The 20,982-nt window shown below is 47.9% G+C and overlaps 3 protein-coding genes across 13 annotated transcripts in view; 1 reads left to right on the forward strand and 2 right to left on the reverse strand.

Annotated features, from left to right (window-relative positions):
- Positions 1-3,080, reverse strand: part of UROS (uroporphyrinogen III synthase) — a 24,523-nt gene extending 21,443 nt beyond the window's left edge. For 3 of the 8 annotated variants that reach the window (XR_015155541.1, XM_086378419.1, XM_086378421.1), the window contains exon 1: positions 2,590-2,828. Coding sequence is in view for 5 of the 8 variants with exons in the window: in XM_086378419.1 (XP_086234545.1) it covers positions 2,590-2,812 (223 nt within the window). In the remaining 3 variants the exon portion in view is untranslated. Of the gene's footprint in view, positions 1-2,523 lie in introns of all 8 variants that reach the window. The other 5 variants (XR_015155540.1, XM_086378424.1, XM_086378418.1 and 2 more) reach the window with 5 other exon arrangements.
- Positions 3,075-19,759, forward strand: BCCIP (BRCA2 and CDKN1A interacting protein). The gene is made up of 7 exons (XM_086378425.1): positions 3,075-3,244; positions 10,504-10,578; positions 11,252-11,332; positions 15,051-15,140; positions 16,227-16,414; positions 17,825-17,999; positions 19,311-19,759. The coding sequence occupies exons 1-7, from the start codon at positions 3,104-3,106 to the stop codon at positions 19,479-19,481; spliced, it is 921 nt and encodes a 306-aa protein (XP_086234551.1). The 5' UTR covers positions 3,075-3,103; the 3' UTR covers positions 19,482-19,759.
- The window catches only part of DHX32 (DEAH-box helicase 32 (putative)), a 53,762-nt gene continuing 52,321 nt past the window's right edge, over positions 19,542-20,982 (reverse strand). For all 4 annotated transcript variants that reach the window (XM_086378410.1, XM_086378412.1, XM_086378411.1 and 1 more), the window contains one exon: positions 19,542-20,057. In XM_086378410.1, the coding sequence (XP_086234536.1) occupies positions 19,889-20,057 (169 nt within the window). In that variant the 3' untranslated portion in view covers positions 19,542-19,888. The remainder of the gene's footprint in view (positions 20,058-20,982) is intronic.

Consider the following 20,982-nt stretch of genomic DNA (forward strand, 5'->3'; position numbering starts at 1 on the left):
TCACTGCTCCAACTCACACTCTGACCATGAGCTCAACACTGGGGACTAATCCCAAGGCACAAAGAAAGGCTTTTCCCCTCTCAGATGGGAACACCAGACCACCTGACCTGCCTCTCGAGAAACCTATATGCAGGTCAGGAAGCAACAGTTAGAACTGGACATGGAACAACAGACTGGTTCCAAACAGGAAAAGGAGTACGTCAAGGCTATATATTGTCACCCTGCTTATTTAACTTATATACAGAGTACACCATGAGAAACGCTGGACTGGAAGAAGCACAAGCTGCAATCAAGATTGCCGAGAGAAATAGCAATAACCTCAGATATGCAGATGACACCACCCTTATGGCAGAAAGTGAAGAGGAACTAAAAAGGCTCTTGATGAGAGTGAAAGAAGAGAGTGAAAGAGTTGGCTTAAAACTCAGCATTCAGAAAATGAAGATCATGGCATTTGGTCCCATCACTTCATGTGAAATAGATGGGGAAACAGTGGAAACACTGTCAGACTTTATTTTTTTGGGCTCCCAAATCACTGCAGATGGTGATTGCAGCCATGAAATTAAAAGACGCTTATTCCTTGGAAGAAAAGTTATGTCCAACCTAGATAGCATATTGAAAAGCAGAGACATTACTTTGCCAACAAAGGTCCATCTAGTCAAGGCTATGGTTTTTCCTGTGGTCACGTATGGATGCTAGAGTTGGACTGTGAAGAAAGCTGAGCGCCGAAGAATTGATGCTTTTGAACTGTGGTGTTGGAGAAGACTCCTGAGAGTCCCTTGGACTGCAAGGAGATCCAACCAGTCCATTCTGAAGGAGATCAGTCCTGGGTGTTCTTTGGAAGGAATGATGCTAAAGCTGAAACTCCAGTACTTTGGCCACCTCATGTGAAGAGTTGACTCATTGGAAAAGACTCTGATGCTGGGAGGGATTGGGGGCAGGAGGAAAAGGGGATGACAGAGGATGAGATGGCTGGATGGCATCATCGACTCGATGGATATGAGTTTGAGTGAACTCTGGGAGTTGGTGATGGACAGGGAGGCCTGGCATGCTGCGACTCATGGGGTTGCAAAGAGTCGGACATGACTGAGCAACTGAACTGAACTGAACTGAACTTATTAAAGTACTACATGCTTATTGAGGAAAATTTGCAAAGTACAAAACAGTATGTTCCTCAAGACATTAAAAATAGAATTCCTGTGATCAAACTGTGGTGGAGAAGAGTCTTGAGAGTTCTTGGACTACAAGACCAAACCAGTAAATCCTAAATGAAATCAACCCTCAATATTCACTGGAAGGACTGATGCTTAAGCTGAAGCTCTATTACTTTGGCCACCTGATGCGAAGAGCCAACTCACTGGAAAAGACCCTGTTGCCGGGAAAGATCAAGGGCCAGAGGCGAAGGGGGCAACAGAGTCAGGGACAGCTCATTCCTTTTTTGCAATCGCACTTCCCACCTACTCTGCTCATTTTACAGAAAGAAAAAGGAAAACTACAGACCTCGCTCTCAGAAAGCTGATGTCTTCTCTAGTGACTTTTTCCCCCCAAATAACATTAACAGGCTGCAGACTGGCAGTCTGCGGGATAAATCCGCCTGGTAGATGACTTATTTGGCACAAGTTTTACAAATCACGTTTTCTGGTAAAAGTCCAGCACTCTCCACGTTCTCTTGCAAAGTGAGAACTGAGAACACTGGCCGACTTTTCCACTTGGCCACAACTTGCAGAGCTGCTGGGTACACACTGTCTAGTTTACCACAGTCCTCTCCACTGTGTTTTCTCAAAATGGGCTCAGGTCTGTCCTTTAGATAACCCCACAGGCCCTGAAAGTGTTAATCGCTCAGTCATGTCCGGCTTTTTTAGACCCAATGGATTATAGCCTGCTAGGCTCCTCTATTCATGGGATTTTTCAGGCAAAAATACTGCAGTGGATTGTTATTTCCTACTCCAGGGGATCTTGCCGACCCCAGGGATCAAATCCAGGTCTAGTGCGTAGAAGGGAGATCCTTTACTGTCTGAGCCCCCAGGAAAGCCCTAAGTGAAAGTGTCAGTCCCTCAGTCGTGTCTGACTTTTTGAGACCCCATGGGCCAGGATCCTCTGTCCATAGAATTCTCCAGGCAAGAATACTGTAATGGGTACTCCTTTCCTTCTCCAGGGGGACGTTCCCTACCCAGGGATCCAACCTAAGTCTCCTGCATTGCAAGCCTGGCTTGCTGCAGTCCATGGGGGTCCCCGAGTTGGACGCAACTTAGCGACTGAACCAACAACTTGCCCTAAAGCCGATGAGGTTGATGCGTGATTTTAAAGAAACCTTCAGATCAAGAAATGCGCTTAAGGACAGTGGGCTAAGGGCAGGTATCAGGATCGCATTCACTGATTACGGACAAGGCTGTGCCACCGACTGTGCTGGGCAACGCCTGCCGGATTGGGGCATCTGCTCTGGTCCCGCGACCTTCTTTCCCTTCGGGGACCGCGCACCACGGCCCAGCGCCCACCCAGGCCAGCAGCGACCTAAGGGGTGCTTACGGCGGGTCCCCGTGCGTCCGCGGAAGTCTTGTGTCTTCGCCGGTACCGTGCACAAGCGACACCTACCTGGCGGGGCTGGCGAGGCGCTGGGCAAGAGCCCACGCCGGGGCGGACTCTCAAGGTTTCCGCCTGCAGGCTGCCCGGCTGCTACGCTCAGCGCAGACCCGAGGGCGGCCCCCTTACCACGTGGCCAGCGTTGCCACGACGACAGTCCAAGCCCCCGCCCAGAGTTACTGGTCACCTGTACCCGCGGTGGGGGATCCAGGGGCCGGCGCCGAAGCTCGCGCATGCGCACTGACACCCAGGCGACCTATTGAGATGGATCAAACCACTGCACAAAGTGGGGGGGCCGGTGGTGAGGAGAGCCTTGGAAAGACGAGCCGCTCAATGGAAGGAGGAAGAAAAGGCCAAGATAGGACCCCCCCAAGTTGGACTTGACTTTCGGATTTCACGGCTGTGGGTCACGCCGGCTCCGCGCCGAGGGTCTTCGTGCCCTCCTACCCGCCCCACCTCGGCTTGAATGGGTGGATCCGGAAGGGCGGGCGCGCGGGGATTGCGCAGGCGCAGAGGCGCCGGTAACATGGCGTCCCGGCCGAAGCGGCGTGCTGTGAGCCGCGTGCCCCCGGCTCTGGGCGATGAGGAAGAGGAGGATGAAGTGGAGGAGCAGGACGAAGACGACAGTGACGAAGAAGAGGATGAAGAAGACGAAGTCGTCAATGAGGTGAGACGCCCGTGCGACCCCGGTTTACCTTCTGTCTGGGGGAAAAAAACATAAACTTTTTGACAACCAAAGCCGTGTGAATGGGTGAGCTGCCTGAAGTGGCGGCTTCCCGCTACCTGAGGGTCTTGAAACAGAACCTGGAGGTGAGGAAAGGCCCTCACACAGGCACCACGTCGGTCTTTGACACATCGCAGCCACAAAGGTGTTTTCAAAAGGCCTACCCAGGCCGGGGCGGCGGGGGGCCCTGGGCCCTCCTATCGCCTCACCACCCTTCTCGGTGACTGTGTTTAATTCTCAGGCTGAAGCCACAAACTCTCCTGGGTCCTCAAGGCCCCGAGTCCATCCACTGCCTTCCCCGCGGCCTCCGCGCCGGGGGTCCCGGTACCCGCCTACCTCAAGGCGGCCCAGTCGCGTGTCCCGGAGGCCCGCCTCCTCCTCAGCTGTTCGCGCCGCCTGTATTATTACTCCTGCTGTGATTTCCCTCCGTTGTTCAAGTCTCATCTAAGTCGATGTATCTTCCCTTCAAACCAAGTCCTGGTGACACGTTCTCATAGAACTGGGTCCTACTATAGAGCCTGGCGCTAGGGATACTTAATGTTGTTCGTTAAAAAGCAGAGACGTTACTTTGCCAACAAAGCTCAGTCGGTAGAGAATCTGCCTGCAGTGCAGGCGACCTGGGTTCAGTCCCTGGGTCGGGAAGATCCCCTGGAGAAGGAAATGGCAACCCACTCCAGTATTCTTGCCTGGGGAATTCCATGGACAGAGGAGCCTGGTGGGCTGTAGTCCATGGGATGGCAAAGAGTTGGGCATTACTGAATGACTAACACTTTGTTTCAGAGACATTACTTTGCCAACAAAGGTTCGTCTAAAAAGCTATGTTTTTTCCAGTAGTCATGTATGGATGTGAGAGTTGGACCTAAAGAAAGCTGAGCGCGGATGAATTGATGCTTTTGAACTGTGGTGCTGGAGAAGACCCTTGAGAGTTCCTTGGGCTGCAAGGAGATTCAACCAGTCCATCCTAAAGATCAGTCCTGGGTGTTCATTGGAAGGACTGATGCTGAAGCTCCTATATGTTGGCTATCTGATGTGAAGAACTGACTCACTGGAAAAGACCCTGATGCTGGGAAAGATTGAAGGCAGGAGGAAAAGGGGACGACAGAGGATGAGATGGTTGGATGGCATCACCGACTCAATGGACATGAGTTTGAGTGAGCTCTGGGAGTTGGTGATGGACAGGGAAGCCTGGCATGCTGCAGTCCATGGGATCTCAAAGAGTCAGACACGACTGAGCAACTGAACTGAATGTTTGTTGAATGAGTAATTAAGACTGAATGGTCCTTAAGACCCTAGAATGCCTAATAGGTACCCCAAACGTAACACGTCCAAAGCCAAAGTAGTAATTTATGCTCCTAGACTTTGCCATGTCTGTAAATGTTTTCCAAAAACTGGGGTCCCTTCTTGGTGGGTGTCGAGCCTACAGACACAACCAAGCCCAAGATTGGACGAAGGAACAATTTATTCTTGCAGCAAATAAGGAGAACACCGAGGATCTTTCCCAAAGCCGTATCTCTCCAAATAGCAAAACAGGGGTGGTTTTAAGTTGTCGTTTTTCAGTCACTAAGTCATGTCCAACTCTCTGCGACCCCATGGATTGCAGCATGATTCAGTGATGCTACCCAAGCATCCTGTCAGGTTGGTTTATTTTTCTCTCTCAGTTCTTGTCTCATCGCCAAGAAAAGTTTGGAATGATGGACTAAAGTGTTTAAAACAACAGAAAAGTTACAGCTCAGTTACAGCTCAAGCAGACAGATCTTTTATTAAATAGACACTCTCAAGACACGGGAGCAGGCCTACCCCAGTGGAGTTACCGTAATGATCCCTTTTGGTTTCCCTCTTTTTTTACTTCCCATCTCCTCCCTTTGGTTGTGCAGTGGGCAGAATAGGGCCTGAACCCACCACCAATCAAGAAATGGGGTGCAAATGGGCATACACTCAAGACCAATTGACAGTTGCATGACAACAGGCTCTGTTGTGCATCTCTTCCCATAATTAAGTCTGTTGTAATCACATGTATCTATGTGTAGAATATTTATGAACCCTTAATAGGCTCCTAGCTGCCTAAGGTTATTTTGAGGAAGCCACTGTGGTTGGTTTGTATCCACCCCATCCTGTGTCTAGGGTCCATCAGGAGTTGGAAAAGTCTCTGGTTATTTTGTATCATATCTGTGAGCTCCTCTAGGCACTTCTGGGATGGGGTTTAGAAATCAACCGGGATCCTTTTTGGCTGGGGATCCTTTTTGGCTGGGCCACCTTCCGCTGCTCATGCCTAACTTCTACCTAACAATTTCATCCTCATCCTTCCTGCCGAACAATTTCAGTCTCCCCCTTCCCCTCTTGCCCCTGCATCAGGGTCTTTCCAGTGAGTTGGCTCTTCACATCAGGTGGCCAAAGTATTGGAGCTTTAACTTCATCATCAGTTATTCAATGAATATTCAGAGTTGATTTCCTTCAGGATTGAATGGTTTGATCTACCTGCAGTCCAGGGGACTCTCAAGAGTCTTCTCCAATACCACAATTCAAAAGCATCAATTCTTCGGTGCTTAGCCTTCTTTATGGTTCAACTCTCACATCCATACATAACTGGTGGAAAAATTATAGGTAGCTTTGACTATACAGACCTTTGACAGCATAGTGATGTCTCTGTTTTTTAATATGCTGTCTAGGTTTGTCATAGGTTTCCTTCTAAGGAAGCAAGCATCTTCCAATTTGGTGGCTGTGGTTACTGTCCACAGTGATTTAGAGGCCCAAGAAAATAAAAATCTGTCACTGTTTCCATTTTTTCCCCCTCTATTTGCCAAGAAGTGATTGGACTGGATGTCATGATCTTAGTTTTTTTTAATGTTGAGTTTAAGCTGGCTTTTTCACTCTCCTCTTTCACCCTCATCAAGAGGCTCTTCAGTTTCTTTTCACTTTCTGCCATTTCTGCATATCTGAGGTTGTTGATATTCTGACAGTCTTGATTCCAGCTTGTGAGTCATTCAACCTGGCCTTTCACATGCTGTACTCTTCATAGAAGTTTAATGAGTAAGGTGACAGTATACAGCCTTGACAAACCCTTTCCCAAATTTTGAACCAGCCTGTTGTTCCATGTCTGGTTCTAACTGTTGCTTCTTGACCAGCATACAGGTTTCTCAGAAGACAGGTAAGGTGGTCTGGTATTTCTATCTCTTTAAAAAGTTTCTACAGTTTGTTGTGATCCGTACAATCAAAGGCTTTAGCATAGTCAGTGAAGCAGAAGTAGATGTTTTTTGAGAATTCCCTTGCTTTGTCTATGCCATCGAATGTTGGCAATTTGATCTCTGGTTCCTCTTCTTTTTCTAAACCCAGCCTGTACATCTGGAAGTTCTCAGTTCATGAACTGCTGAAGCCTAGCTTGAAGGATTTTGAGTGTAGTCTTGCTGGCATGTGAAATGAGCGCAATTGTATGATAATTTGGACATTCTTTGACATTGCGATTGGAATGAACACTGACCTTTACCAGTCCTGTGGCCACTGCTGAGTTTTCCAAATTTGCTAACGTATTGAACGCAGCACTTTCACAGCATCGTCTTTCAGGATTTGAAATAGCTCAATTGTAATTCCATCACCTCCACTAGCTTTGTTCGTAGTGATGCTACCTACGTCCCACTTGACTTCACATTCTAGGACGTCTGTTTCTATGTGAGTGAGCACACCATTGTGGTTATCTGGGTCGTGAAGACCTTTTTTGTGTAGTTCTGTGTATTCTTGCCACCTCTTAGTCTCTTCTGCTCTGTTAGGTCCATACCTTTTCTGTCCTATTTCGTGCCTGTCCTTGCATGAAACGTTCCCTTGATATCTCCAGTTTTCTTGACGAGATCTCTAATCTTTCCTATTCTATTGTTTTCTTTAAGAAGGCTTTCTTATTTGTCCTTGCTAGTCTCTGAAACTCTGCATTCAGTTGGGATATCTCCTTTTCTCCATTTCCTTTCACTTCTTTTCTCAGCTATTTATAAAGCCTCCTCAGACAACCACTTTGCCTGCTTGCATTTCTTTTCCTTTGGGTTGGTTTTGGTCGCTGCTTCCTGTGTTGTGAACCCCCATCAATAGTTCTTCAGGCATTCTGTCTACCAGCTCTTATCCCTTGAATCTATTTGTCACCTCCACTGTATAATCATAAGGGATTTGATTTAAGTCATAGCTGAATGGCCTAGTGCTTTTCCTTTCTTTCTTCAATTTAAGCCTGAATTTTGCACTAAAGAGCCCATCATCTGAGCCACAGTCAGTTCCAAGTTTTGTTTTTGCTGACTATATAGAACTTCTCCATCTTTGGCTGCAAATAATATAATCAGTCTGATTTAGGTATTGACCATCTGGTGATGTCCATGTGTGGAGTTGTCTCTTGTGTTGTTGGAAGAGGGTGTTTACTGTGACCAACATGTTCTCCTGACAAAACTGTTAGCCTTTGCTCTACTTCATTTTGTACTCTGAAGCCAAACCTGCTAGTTATTATCTCTTGACTTCCTACTTTTGCATTTCAATCTCCTATGATGAAAAGAACATTTTTTTTTTTTTTAAGTTAGGATACATGTATATTCATGAATGGGCTTAAGCAGAGGAGAATTAAGCATAACATTGAGGCGAAGGTTGATCAAGTCCCAGCTTTAGTTAATTGAAGTTGGAAGGGTCACCATCTTTATTCCATCCTCCACTTTGTGGGGACCTTAGTTCCTGCAGATCTCAAATATTATTAACTGGGACTTTTATCACTGCACTGTTTAATTACCTTTTCTCTGTTCCTTTGTATCCTTCAGATAATTAATTACTGAGACCTGTTTGAGGGCAAGCACTGTGGCCAGGCTTAGAATACAAAGTGGATGAGGCCAGAATGGCTTCTCTTATGTCAAGAAAGCCATTGCTGGTTCTTTTTCACCTGGCACCCCCTAACTTATCTGCTTTCATAAATGGTTCCCAAATTCACGAGCTGCTCAAGATCAAAACCTGAAAGTTAAATTTAATTCCTCCCTTTTCCTCAAAATCTTGTTGGCTTTACCATCAGTAGCCGGACATTTCTCATCAGTGATTCTGTGCTGATCACAGGCCACTCTTCCACTGCCTCTTGCCTGGACTTCTGTGGTACGTTTTAACTGGCTGCATTCTTGTAACCTCCAGTCTCTCCTCCATCCACAGCAGAGAGATCTTTAAAAAATATAGGTCTGGGGACTTTCCTCACTGTCTCAGTTGAGACTCCATCCTTCCACTGCATGGGACCTGAGTTTGATCCCTGGTTGCAGAACTAAGATCTCCATGCTGCGTGGCATGGCCAGAAAAAAAAAAAAATGTAGCTCTATTCTCTCTTTCTTGCTCTGACTGCTGTGGTGGGTTCTCGTTTCATTTGTAAGAAAACCCAAAGTTCTAATGGTTATTGGACTGAGGGACAGCTGGTATGGCAGGATCAGAATAAGGAAGAGAGTGGTGGGGAGATGAACATGAGTGGGGGAAGCGTGGGTGCAGGGTGAGGACTGTGGTTATGGGGGGGTGTATAATAACTCGTTACTGACTGGAGGATTTTTGCAGAAACTAACATCTGTGGCTTGCAGTTTATGTAAGTGAATATTGAAACGTCTTCAGTCAATGTTTAGGTAACAAAAGATGTGTTAATGTATCTCTGGCCAATAATGTTATAAAGCTCCATGGAACAGAGCTTTCCCTACAAAACAGCTCTGCTCTTTGGCCCCTTCGTTGAACGTGGTCTCATTGTTTTTTATTTAGCACTTTTAACTGGCTGTTTAGCTAACTTTGGGTTGTAGAAATCAGTGCTTACATTAACAAGGGTAATCAGACTACCAGTGACTGCAAATTCGTGTAGTAACCACCACTGACGAGGGTGTGAGAAATAGGCACGTGCGTGTAGTGTTGGTGGGGTTGGTGGGGGGCAGTTGGACAAAATCAAAGCTTAAAATATGTGAATCCTCTGATTCAGCGATACTGCTGGTAATTTACCCTCCAGCAATAATAGTAATACTAATAAGGCATGATTTAGGATCCTCAAAGGCTGATCTTATCTAGCACTTAGAAGCCTTTGAGGTTTTGGTTTTGGAGTGAAGTAATCCTTTCGTTTATTTATGGAATATTTCAGTGGCGTTGCTTCTTAGAGTCTGCTGCTTCATGGTGCGAGATCCGTTTGCCTAGCTGCACAGACCTTCTGGTTACTTGTACTCAGCATGTTTCTTCCTGCCTCAGGGCCTTCGTGCGTGCTGTTCCCTGTGCCTGGAACTCTCTTTGCTAGTCCTTAGTTCCCAGCTCAAGTGTCACTTCTCTAAGGGAAGCCTTTCCTGAATTTCTGACTCCTATTACCTAAGCTCTTATAGCCCCATTCACCTATTTGTAGCCTACAAAGGTGTGATCTTCTGTTTATTTCCATGACTATTTCCTTAATGAAGTCGCTCAGTCATGTCCGAATCTTTGCGGCCCCATGGACTGTAGCCTACCAGGTTCCTCCGTCCATGGGATTTTCCAGGCAAGGGTACTGGAGTGGGCTGCCATTTCCTTCTCCAGGGGACCTTCCCGACCCAGGAATCAAACCTGGGTCTCCCGCACTGTAGACAGACGCTTTACCGTCTGAGCCACCAAGGAAGCCCATTTCCTTAATGTCTGTGTTCCCGCCTAAACTGTAAGCTCCACGAGGGTGTGATCCTTCATGTCTGCTTTTCATCCTGAGTGCCTGTCACGGTGCTTGGTGCAGAGTGGAACTCAGTAAACATTTGCCCAGTGAATGAAGCCTGGCCTTGTATCCATGGGCTAAATCAAGCTCCAGGCAATGCCAGGGACTTTTGGAGTGTTTTTTCTTTGTTCACACTTACTGCAGTCAGGTAAGAGTTTCTCCTTTGCTTTACTCAGAACAGACTTTCTCTGCATTAAATCCAGGTCACTCTGAGCACTCTGTTCTCCAGCTTTGGTTTCAGATGAGATGGTGTGAAGGTGCTCTGTTGTCTGTGCAGATGGCAGTCTTGGCGATGTTCGCTTTTTATTTTGAAGCCTAGACAGTTGTAGTTCTTTTGGTAACATTTTCTTCTTTTCCTCCTTTCGCTGGCATGTTCTGTAGATGGAGATAGAGCCAAAAAGAATGGGGGAGGGGGGAAAGATGGGTGGAGGGAAAAGAAAAATGGGCAAATGGAAAATAATGGCTGAATTGTCTTAGTGAGTTATGTATGATGACTTACTTTGTGTGTCATTTACAGGAAGTGAATATTGAATTTGAAGCTTATTCTATCTCAGATAACGATTATGATGGAATTAAGAAGTTACTACAGCAGGTATGGTCTTTTATTCCTTGCATGTGAGTCTGCTCTTCTAAGAAACTCCAGGCCATTCAATATAAGTTCTGTCAGATTTGAGTTTCACTCTTTCAGAATTCCCATTCCTGCCTGCCTCGCCTGGAGGGAAGATCGCTCTTTTCCTTTTCCAGGGCTTGCTCCCCTATTTGAGCCTCTGCTCCTAGCCCTCTTCCTCTGATGAACACATCTAAGTGTTCTGTGTCCTCAAGTGCCCTCCCTGTCCTCTTTTTATTACTTGTGCTGTTACTCACTTTTTCTCTCATTCATTTCTCAACTTCTGGGGGTTGGAGGAATTCTCGCGTAATCCCCCGTTTCACTGCTCCGCCATCTGGTGTCACAAGCAGCAGAGGGCTTGGCTCTCTACCGTCAGAGCCTCCAGGGTCTGTGGCCTGATGCCCCCCTCCCCTCTCTTCTCCCTATCCTGACCCTCCCAGCACCTCCTCAATTACCACCGACTGCCTCTTCTCATAGCTCTGTGCCTTGAGTTCTTTGATTCTCTTCGGCTTTTTCTTTCCTTTTGGGTTGCTTTTCTGGGTCATCTTCCTGGTCAACTCATTTGAAATTTCACTATTTTTATTTGCATATGGAAATGAGAAGTTTTATTAGAAACCATTCTTCGATTTTAATTTAAAATAATTTTTTTCTCTCTTAGCTTTTTCTAAAAGCCCCTGTGAACACTGCAGAACTCACAAATCTCTTGATTCAACAGAACCATATCGGGAGTGTGATTAAGGTGAGCAGGACAGTGGTGTTTATTCTGATTAAATTAGCTCTGTATCCTAAGTTCCTTTTGATTTACATCACACAGGCCAGAAACTCAGATTGGAAAGTATTACTGGCTAGCAGGCCATCTCGGCAATCCAGGGTTATTAAATGCAGCGATCCAGGTAGTGGCAGTGGGTGGTAGGGAGACACGGAGGCTGATTCAGAAGAGACTGGGGAGGTGAGATGCGACCGGGCTTAGTGAGTGACCGGGTCTGGGAGAGGGGAAAGGAGTCGAAGAGGATTCCGCGGGGGCTGTCTGGAGAACCACAGTCCAAGCGTGGAGGAGGATCAGGTCAGGAAGGGAACCTGACTGTGGGTTTGTACGTCTTGGTTTGATTTGCGTGTGATACGTGCAAGTGAGCAGTGGGGCAGCAGCTGGAGTGTGGGGTGTTTTCAGCAGATAAACGGTCACTGACATCACGAGAGGGGTTGAGATTGCTCAGGGAGGGCAGGGACGGACTCTGGCTGCACCAGCGGTAGCTGAGTGAGTGAACTGAGTGGCAGAGCCTGCAAGGAGGCTCCGGAGTGACAGAAGCGGGAAGGGGGGAAGCTCTGAGTGGCATCATGCAAAGCAAGGGGTGGTGTTTGGAGGAGGAGGCGCAGGCCGGGCCAAGTCCTGCCTCTGCTGCATCCTCCGCTGGCTCCGTCACCTCTGCGGCCTGACAGGCTGCCCTGCAGCCTAGTGTCTGAGGACAGAACAGTTCTGCTTGGTTCATGGAGCTGTACTTGGAACAGAGCTCTGTGAGGCCGGCTCCTGTTTGCTTCAGTCGCAGTAGCTGGAGAGGCTCCAGCGGGGCTGGAGGATTTTCTTGCACGGTGGCTCACTCCCTTGACTCCACTGGGAGCCCAGCGGGGACTGTGGGCCTCCCTACCCTAGAGAGCCAGGTGGAAGTGCAGAGCACCGTGGTACCGAGTCGTTTCCAGCATCTGCTTGAGGAGCAGATGTGAAGGTCCGTGCAGGTTCAAGGGAAGGGCACACAGACCCCCCTCATTGGGAGGAGTGTCTAGGTCAGTGTCAGACGAGAATGTGGGATCGGACAAGGGATGGGGACCACCTGTGGACGGCAGTCTGCCCGGTGACCTCACGTACGTCCACGAGGCGCTCTGTCCGTGTGGATGGTGCTGGTGTTCCTTCAGAGCGGTGGGTGCACAGGGTAAGGTGTGTACAGCCGGGTCTGGTACTGGCGTGGGCTCTGTGCGTGTAGCCGTCTGCATGAAGTCTTTTTTATATCCCCTGCATCTGTCGTCTAGCTTACTATAAAAAAGCAAAACAGCTCCACCCCAGTCTAAGGCTCCACTCTAACGTCATCAGTGTCGGCCGCCTCACTTTGTTTTCACAGCCAAAATTCTTGAAAAAGATTCTGCATTCAATTTCCACCTCCTCTCCTCCTGAACACCAAACACCTCCATCTGGCTTTTACCCCCAACTCTCCTGACGTCCTGAAACTGATGGGGTCACTAGTATCTTTGCACAGCAGACACTTTGCAGACCTGCAGCCAGCATGCAGAACCTCTGGTGTGCAGTCAGGAGAATGAAAGGAGTGACACCCTGGAGGCTTCCTCTCGCGGGCTCGGTGGGGAGAAGCAGGCCGCCTGCGCTGGCAGCAGGTAGACATGAGCTCTCGCTGACAAGTATCCTGAGACCCGAGGGACACCAGTGAGAAGCGGTCACTTTTATTTTTGACAAAGTTTATTCTCTGGTTGGGGGATTCATCCTTTAATTGAAATTACACAAATAAATCTAAAGTACAGTCATGGCTTTCTTGGCTCCCACAGTGACACCTGAGGTGTCCCAGGGACCAGACTTCTCCTTCCCAGCACAGGGGCTGCCAGAACTTCCTGCACCCTGTGGAAGTGGGGGATTTGGACTGTTCGAGAGAAGGCATTTTCGAGGGTCGTGGAGGGAAGGGGAATGCTGTGCAGACCGCACATGCTTGCTTAGCTGGAGACTCGGGGCCCAAGAGATTCGGGAGAGGTAAGGGGTGGGCTGGGAGGAGGCTGGACTCGGGTCAGGCAGGGCGGCTCCTGCGGGGAGGCAGGTGGTGGTGGACGAGGCTGGGCTGTGGTGACCAGCAGGCCCCGTGCTGCTGCCTGGATGCCTGATGGGCTGTCGAGGAGGAGGGCTGAGCATGTTCCAGAGCGCTTGTTGCTTTTCGAGGAAGCATTTGGCGGGCTTCGCCCTGAGGGAGCCTTTTTCACACTCCCTGCCCTTGGCCTAGAGGTACCAGCAGGCTTCGTCACAGTGGCTGGGGGTCCACCGTCTGCTGTTGCTCTCAGGGGGCCTGGGCGGGTCGACACAGCACGTTTCCCTCTGCTGCTTTCCCCTCTCCTCCGAGAGCAGGCGTGCCCTTGGCCTCTCACCGGGACTGGTGGTCTCTCCTGAGCCGCCTTCTCATTTTCTCCTTCGCACCTTCTTATTTTGTTGAGCCTATCACTGACTCGATGGACATGAGTCTCAGTGAACTCTGGGAGTTGGTGATGGACAGGGAGGCCTGGCGTGCTGCGATTCATGGGGTCGCAAAGAGTCGGACACGACTGAGCGACTGATCTGATCTGAAGGCTTCCCTCACCTTGGCACATCATTTGTTTGGGTGACCTAGGCCTTAGCGGCCTTGCCTGAGCCACCCTACCCTTCTGTGTTCAGTAGCTGTGTTTTGTTGTAGAGCCTGGTCGCCCCCTTGCCTGAGGTCCCCTTAGTGGCATGGTCAGCTCAGATCCAGGAGCCATGCCCCCTCATCCTCCCCAGGTGCCAGGCCCCCCGCAGCTCTGTCTGCTTTGACTTGGCCCCTGCAGGCAGTTCCACTCTGCTCTCTGTTCCTGCTGAGGCCCTGGCCACAGGAGGCGCCCTGGCACCACCAACTGCTCCTGTGCCTGGCTGAGCGGCGGTGCTGGGACCCCTTCCCGCAGAAGAAGTTCAGGGACACTCAGGGCAAGCCTGGGTCCCTGCTGTCCTTAGGGGGAAGAGCAGCAGCCTCATTTAATTCATTCAGCACATCTTCCCTGAGGACTTAGTCTGTGCCAAACTCTGTGCTGGGGACTGGGGAAGCTGTGGGAGGAGTTTACAGCTTGGATGAGCGGACAAGCAGCAGGTGAAGCGAAGTGTGGCCGATGCATTGAGTAGAGCCGAAGCAGGAGGTCAAAATGTGAAAGGGTAGGGTGGCTCAGGAATCATGTACTCCACTCTTGTGCTGCTTTTGCAGTTTCTCGTTTCCCCTCTCGCCCTCTTCTCCTCTCCTGCCCGTGCGCTGAGGCATTGTTCATCGTCACCTGTGGTCACGAGTGGCCAGTGCTCTGAAGCATTGGTTTTAGGTGAGACAGTGTTGTGGACGCACAGACAAGCCTGGGTGGCCTCCAGCGTCACTTAGGAAACAGACGAAAATGGTTTCCTTAAGGAGGGCTTATCTGTTCTGGACTTACAGTACACTGAGAAGAACGTCTTAAGAGTCAAAAAAGGTATTGAGAGCAGAAAGAGATCACCCAGCCTGTAAGAAGAGGACAGAGTCAGGGAGGTGAAGTGATGGGAACAAGGCTGCACAGGTTTAGTCTATGAGGCTTTGCTAAGGCATGACAGGAAAACAGTTTTCATTTGAAATGTGAAAAGATAAATGCCGCCCAGATTCCAGGACTTTGTTCTGCACTTCTCAACCAAAGGTAAAATGAGTATTTTTTTTTTTTTTTGGAAACAGCAAACGGATGTTTCAGAAGACAGCGATGACGAAGTGGATGAAGATGAGATTTTTGGTTTCATAAGTCTTTTAAATTTAACTGAAAGAAAGGTTGGTTTCATTGGGTGGCCATTAGAGTGGTTATTCCTTAGGCCAGAACCTACAAAGTTAATTCTATTTAATCCTTGATGAAGGTGTGTTTTATATCAGACAAAGATACTAGATGTGCTCTTGTGAAATCTTACTGTAATCCTTTTTTCAATATGAAGGTATTTTTGTTTCTCTTTAAATAATCTGTATCCAGTTAAAGTCATTTACTTCCTGTGGTATAGAGAACTGTCCTCCGAGTTTTGAAGAATGAGTTTTCTGATGTCGGTGTGGACACAGTTGTTTTTGCTGTCTCTACAGCTGTTTTGATTCTGAGTCTTCACTGCTTCCTGAAATTGAGGACACTCACATTTATTTGTATTTTCATTCATTTTTGACTCATTGATGGGTTCTAGTTAAAAAAAAAAAAAACACCCAGGGGGTTTACCCTGCTTAGAATAAGATGCAGGCTACACTTTATCTTGATTTTTAAGTGAACTTTTCAGATACTTTCATCTTATGAGACAGACTAGAGTTTCTATCCCAGTATGTCTGAGTTAGTATGACCTTCTCTGACCACTGAGTATGGACTAGTAAATAACCAGGTGTAGTTACTTTTGAAAATTAATCAACACTGAAGACTTGTAAAGTGAAAGTCGCTCAGTTGTGTCTGAGTTGTGTCTCTTTACGACCCCATGGACTATACAGTCTGTGGAATTCTCCAGGCCAGAATCCTGGAGTGGGTAGCCTTTCCCTTCTCCAGGGGATCTTCCCAACCCAGGGATCAGACCCAGGTCTCTCACATTGCAGGCAGATTCTTTACCAGCTGAGCCACAAGGGAAGCCCAAGAATACTGGAGTGGGTAGCCTATCCCTTCTCCAGGGGATCTTCCCGACCCAGGAATTGTACCAGGGTCTCCTGCATTGCAGGCAGATTGTTTGCCAACTGAGCTGTCAGGGAAACCCAAAGATTTGTAAGGTTTTTTTTAAAGGCTTTGGCAGGAAACTACACTTATCTATAAGATACTAAAAAGTAATAGCTCTCACTTTTATGTTTTCTCCTGTGGGTGATGGCCTGTGGTAAAGAGTGAGCCTTCTCTCTGCTTTCTAGGGTACCCCTTGTGCTGAGCAAATTAAGGAGTTGATTCTGCGCCTCTGTGAGAAGAACTGTGAGAAGAGCATGGTTGAGCAGCTGGACAGGCTTTTCAACGACACCGCCAGGCCTGTGGGCTTTCTGCTGAGCGAGAGATTCATTAACGTTCCCCCACAGATCGCACTGCCCATGCACCAGCAGCTCCAGTAAGAGACTGGAGAACGCCTTTCAACAGGCTTTCCCCCAAGTAGATTCAGAAATGTGACTCCAATGGAATACATTGGTTTAAGCACGTGTGTGGGGAGTGCCTGAGATGTATGCGTTACTAATAGTAGGCTTTTTAATAGTTTTAATTCCTTAGGACTGTTGTGACAATAGTCTTAATAATCATAAATATTTAAATGGTATAAAAACAAGAGTTTCATATACACTTTAATGCCCATTTGACGGAAGTTTTTCACCTGCTTCATAGATAGGATTTCTGTTACACGAATGAAATGTAAATAATTACAATAACAGAACAGTAAATTTTTGTCTTATTGTTTACCCTAAATTCCATTGGGATATTCTGTGACGAATGCAACCATGGCCCTGATACTGCCTCTCCGGCTTCTCAGGGTTTGTTATTGTTTTGCTTTAATGCAGGAGCTTTAGGTTTACAAGAATCTTTTAAATGTACGGAGAGATAGGAATTGATATTGCCTGTGCTTTGACATAGAGGAGGATGAAATTACAGATGGACACCCAGGCTTTACAGAGTATTATTTCTCAGAGGTAGGGTACGTCTTTGTGATTTCCCTGGAAATAGTTGGTGTGAATGTGACTAAAGTTTGAAGCCTTTTGGTCTCCCATTTTTCCTTTATACAATTGCTTTTTAGTTTTGCTCTTTGTCCCTTGCCCCCGCCCCTTAGCTGCTGCTCATACTGTACTTGCGGAGCCTGCCTGTTTGTTCTGACTTGTCTTTTTTCTGATCTGCTGGAGTTCATGTTTGTTTGATTTCATAGGATCAGCTTTCTCCTGATCCTGTGCAAGAAAGCCGATGTGGGTTGTTTTGAGTTTCTTAACATTTTTGTTCAGCCAGACATATGGGGTTATGTATGATTTAAAGGAAGGAAGGAAAGAGTTAAGGTTTCATGGCTGTCTCATTGACGTGGTAGTTCAGGGCATCTGTCTGGCCATTTCTGGCAGGCCAGAAATAAGTCCCAGGTGCCAGTGAATGGAGACTGTAGAGGTCACCTGCTCTGATGGCATCGGTCATGGCCGTGTACCCTTGTGTGTTTCAGTTAAATGTTTTAGAAAATCCAGATTCTTAGGTATTTTTAACAGAGCAGTGATGTTGTGTGAACTTGAGACTCATCTGTTAAGTTGCTGTGTATCTACAACTCAGAGCATTAATCTGTGAGTCACCATACCATTTATCATAAAAGGCGCTGCCATAATCAACTGAAGTGCCTCTGGCTGCTTTAGAAGCGTCCAGATCTAACGTCTGTCTGTTAAGCCTGTGTCACCACAGAACTCCTTGAAGAGGTCTCAGTGGTTTTCTCTGTGCGCTGGTTTGTCCATGGATCTTGTCTGACTCAGCAGGCAAACCTTGTGTCTGTGTTTGTACCTTGTAGGAAAGAACTAGCAGAGGCGCACAGAGCTAACAAGCCGTGTGGGAAGTGTTACTTCTACCTTCTGATCAGCAAGACGTTTGTGGAAGCAGGAAAAAGCAATTCCAAAAAGAAACGGAGCAACCAAAAGAAAGACGAGTTAATGTTTGCAAATGCGGAAGAAGAATTTTTCTACGAGGTAAGACTGTCCTGTTCCATCTCTCTGTTTAAATGTAAATAAGGATTTTCTTAATAATAATCAGGATTTCTTGCTCTCTCACTGTATGCCAAAGTTCAAGTGTGGCCATTCTGTTTTTAAACCTCCGTACCTACAGCTCCTCGGAGCCAATAACCGAGTGGGGAGGAGGTGATTACCGAGCCGATCACGCTGATGGTTGGGCATTTACAGTGTGCTTACTATGAGGTCTTCGTTCTCCCAGCGCTCAGAGACGTGGGCGTTAGCCTGGTGCACAGGTGGGGCGGTGGAGCCACTGCCTGGTGGGTGTGGAAGGCGGGGTGGGCCCTGCGCCCCTGCTGCTGGCTCCCACACTGCCCCGTGCCCTGGGACCTAGAGGCCGTGCCCCTGGCGGGACTCTCCCTGTAAGCTTGTGCCCGTGACGACAGATGCCAGAGCGCATACTTCTCATGCTGCCTGCCTCTCAAAAATGTTAAGTCTCTGAGGAGGACCCATTTTCCTGGATTGGATGATATGACTTATTTTAAAAGGCACCCACTGAAGACAAAAGCACTATAGATTCAGCTCTGTCCTTGTTTTTCAGGAAGTAAGTGAAAATTGTTTAAAATGTGTACCTCAGCGCTTGAGGTGGACCGTGTCAGGGACAAATGTGTGGGTGTTTTAAGATGGGTTGGTCACACAGACTTACTGTCCTCACATGAAGCTTTATGCCAAGGAAGCAGCTGGGACAGTGCTAAGACTAGCCTCACGGTTCTTCTCATTAACTGTCAAATGTTATGAGTCTTAATTTCGCTTGTGTATCCCAAGATTATTGAGAATCAAATGGGCTTGTGAATATGAATGACTTCAGAATTATAAAGGTGAAAGAAGGTGAGAGTGAGTCACTCAGTTGTGTCCGACTCTATGCGACCCCATGGTGTAGCCCTCCAGACTCCTCTGTCCATGGGGTTTTCCGGGCAAGAATTCTGGAGTGGGTTGCCATTCCCTTTTCCAGGGGATCTTCCCAACCCAGGAATCGAACCCAAGTCGCCTACACTGCAGGCAGATTCTTTACCCTCTGAGCCACGAGGGAAGCCAGGGTACTATCACTCAGCTGCTTGTTCATCTCTTAGAAGTGGGACGCGTCTGCTTCCTCACGCAGGTTAGAAGCCGCCTTGGGGAGCGCTCTGTAACGTCTGCCTGACTGTCCCATTTGAGCTTCGTTTTAACTGTCAGCCTTATTACATTTGCCACACTATTGTACTTGTTGTTATTGATTAAATGAGCTTTGCCTTCAGCTTGTGTGACTTTTAAATTTATGGTTCTTTGGTTTAGAAGGCAATCCTGAAGTTCAACTACTCAGTGCAGGAGGAGAGCGACACGTGTCTGGGAGGCCGATGGTCCTTTGATGACGTACCGATGAAGCCCCTGCGAACTGTGATGTTAATTCCAGGCGACAAAATGAGTGAAATCATGGAGAAACTGAAAGAACATCTGTCTGTCTAACCCATCTCCCACGGACCGTGGTAGGCTGGGCTGCACAGGTACCAGAAGACTTGTGGAGGCTTACTGAAAAACTCATGACTTTATTCAGATGAAGGTCCTCTACAAAAAGTAGGATTCTGTCACCCGAGTCTGCAACACATTTACAAAATATCTTTGCTTTTTTAAAATTTTGGTCAAATTAAGAACGGTTGATTAAAACTTTTCCAGTAAGAAGAAAAACATGGGGTAGTAACTTAAAGAACTCAATAAAAACTTCTATTTTTAGTTTTTAAATAACACACAGAGCGTTCTTCCTTTCAGGACCCCGTGTGGGCTGTGGCGCCTCGTCCGCGCCGCCCCGCTGGCCTGCCGCCGCGCCACCTTTGGGGCGGGTATTGCACATCAGGCGTCGTGGACGCTCCGCAGCGTCACTGCACACTGCATCTCTGTTCAGTAGTTTCAGGGCACTTGTCACACATCTGCTCCTTTTTCGATGTTGAAATAGGAGATAGGTGATCCATGACCTGCTGTAGAATATCCTTACTTTCACTGGGAGGCAGATTACTGAAATAGTATTGTGGTGCCAGTTGCATAAATCTGTTTAAAACAAAAAATTATTAGTGGGGAGAGATTACCAAACAAACATGATTGGACCCTTCCCAGGCCTGGAGAGTCTGCCTCCAGAGTCTCGATTAGTCTGAACTTCTCAGCGGCTCAGTCTGCCTTTGTAGGATGAGTACTTTGTGGTTCTCGGAGGACCAGTACAGCTGCCTTTCTAGGAGAAGCTGGGTTCTGTCACTCTAACCACCGGGGAGACTGGTATTTCCCCCAAGGCCTTCACAGCTCTGCAGCAGGTCAGATGAGGTGCTCAGGAGAACTCTGGGTGTGTGGGAGAGGGAGTGTGTTTGCATCTCTTACTAACAGCACACTTTCCAGCTGCTGCAGCTGGACACACCTGTAGTTGCTCTGGCTCCTGCCTGGAAAGATCAGCTGCCTGAGCGTGAGTGGCGTCTTCCCAGTGGGCCTGCACCTGCGGCGGCTGTGAGACCGTCCATCCTCACCGCTCTCCCTACAGGCGTTCACTGTGCAGCCAGCGATCTTCCCAACGGAAGATGTTACTCTGGCTTAAAACCCTCCGACTGCCTTATACCGTACTTAGGATCAACTCCAAACTCTCTCTGTGGTCTGTAAGCCCTCCGCCTCTCGCACCTGCCTGCTCTCAGCCTCGCCTCCGTCCTTCCCTTCCCCGCTTGCTCGTCTCAGCGGTCACCTGTCGTGAGAGGTGGCCAGGCTCTCTCTGTGCCTCTTCAGTCATGCTGTGCCCTGTGTTTCTAGACTTATTCTCTCTCTGCTGTAACCTGAGTCACAGGCCTTTCTCAGTCATCTACAGAGACCTGCCTTTAGGAGCTATGCTCCACACAAACTTAGGTTAGCAGTAGTATAAGCTGCTTATACTGAAAACGTAAGGAAACCCGCCTGCCACCTGAGCTTCAAGTAGGAATTTAAGAGAAAGCCCTTTTGC

This window comes from Bos grunniens, chromosome 26 (genome assembly GCF_055505025.1).
Source record: "Bos grunniens cultivar Pamir isolate PY7600 chromosome 26, Bosgru_T2T1.0, whole genome shotgun sequence".
Taxonomy (NCBI): domain Eukaryota; kingdom Metazoa; phylum Chordata; class Mammalia; order Artiodactyla; family Bovidae; genus Bos; species Bos grunniens.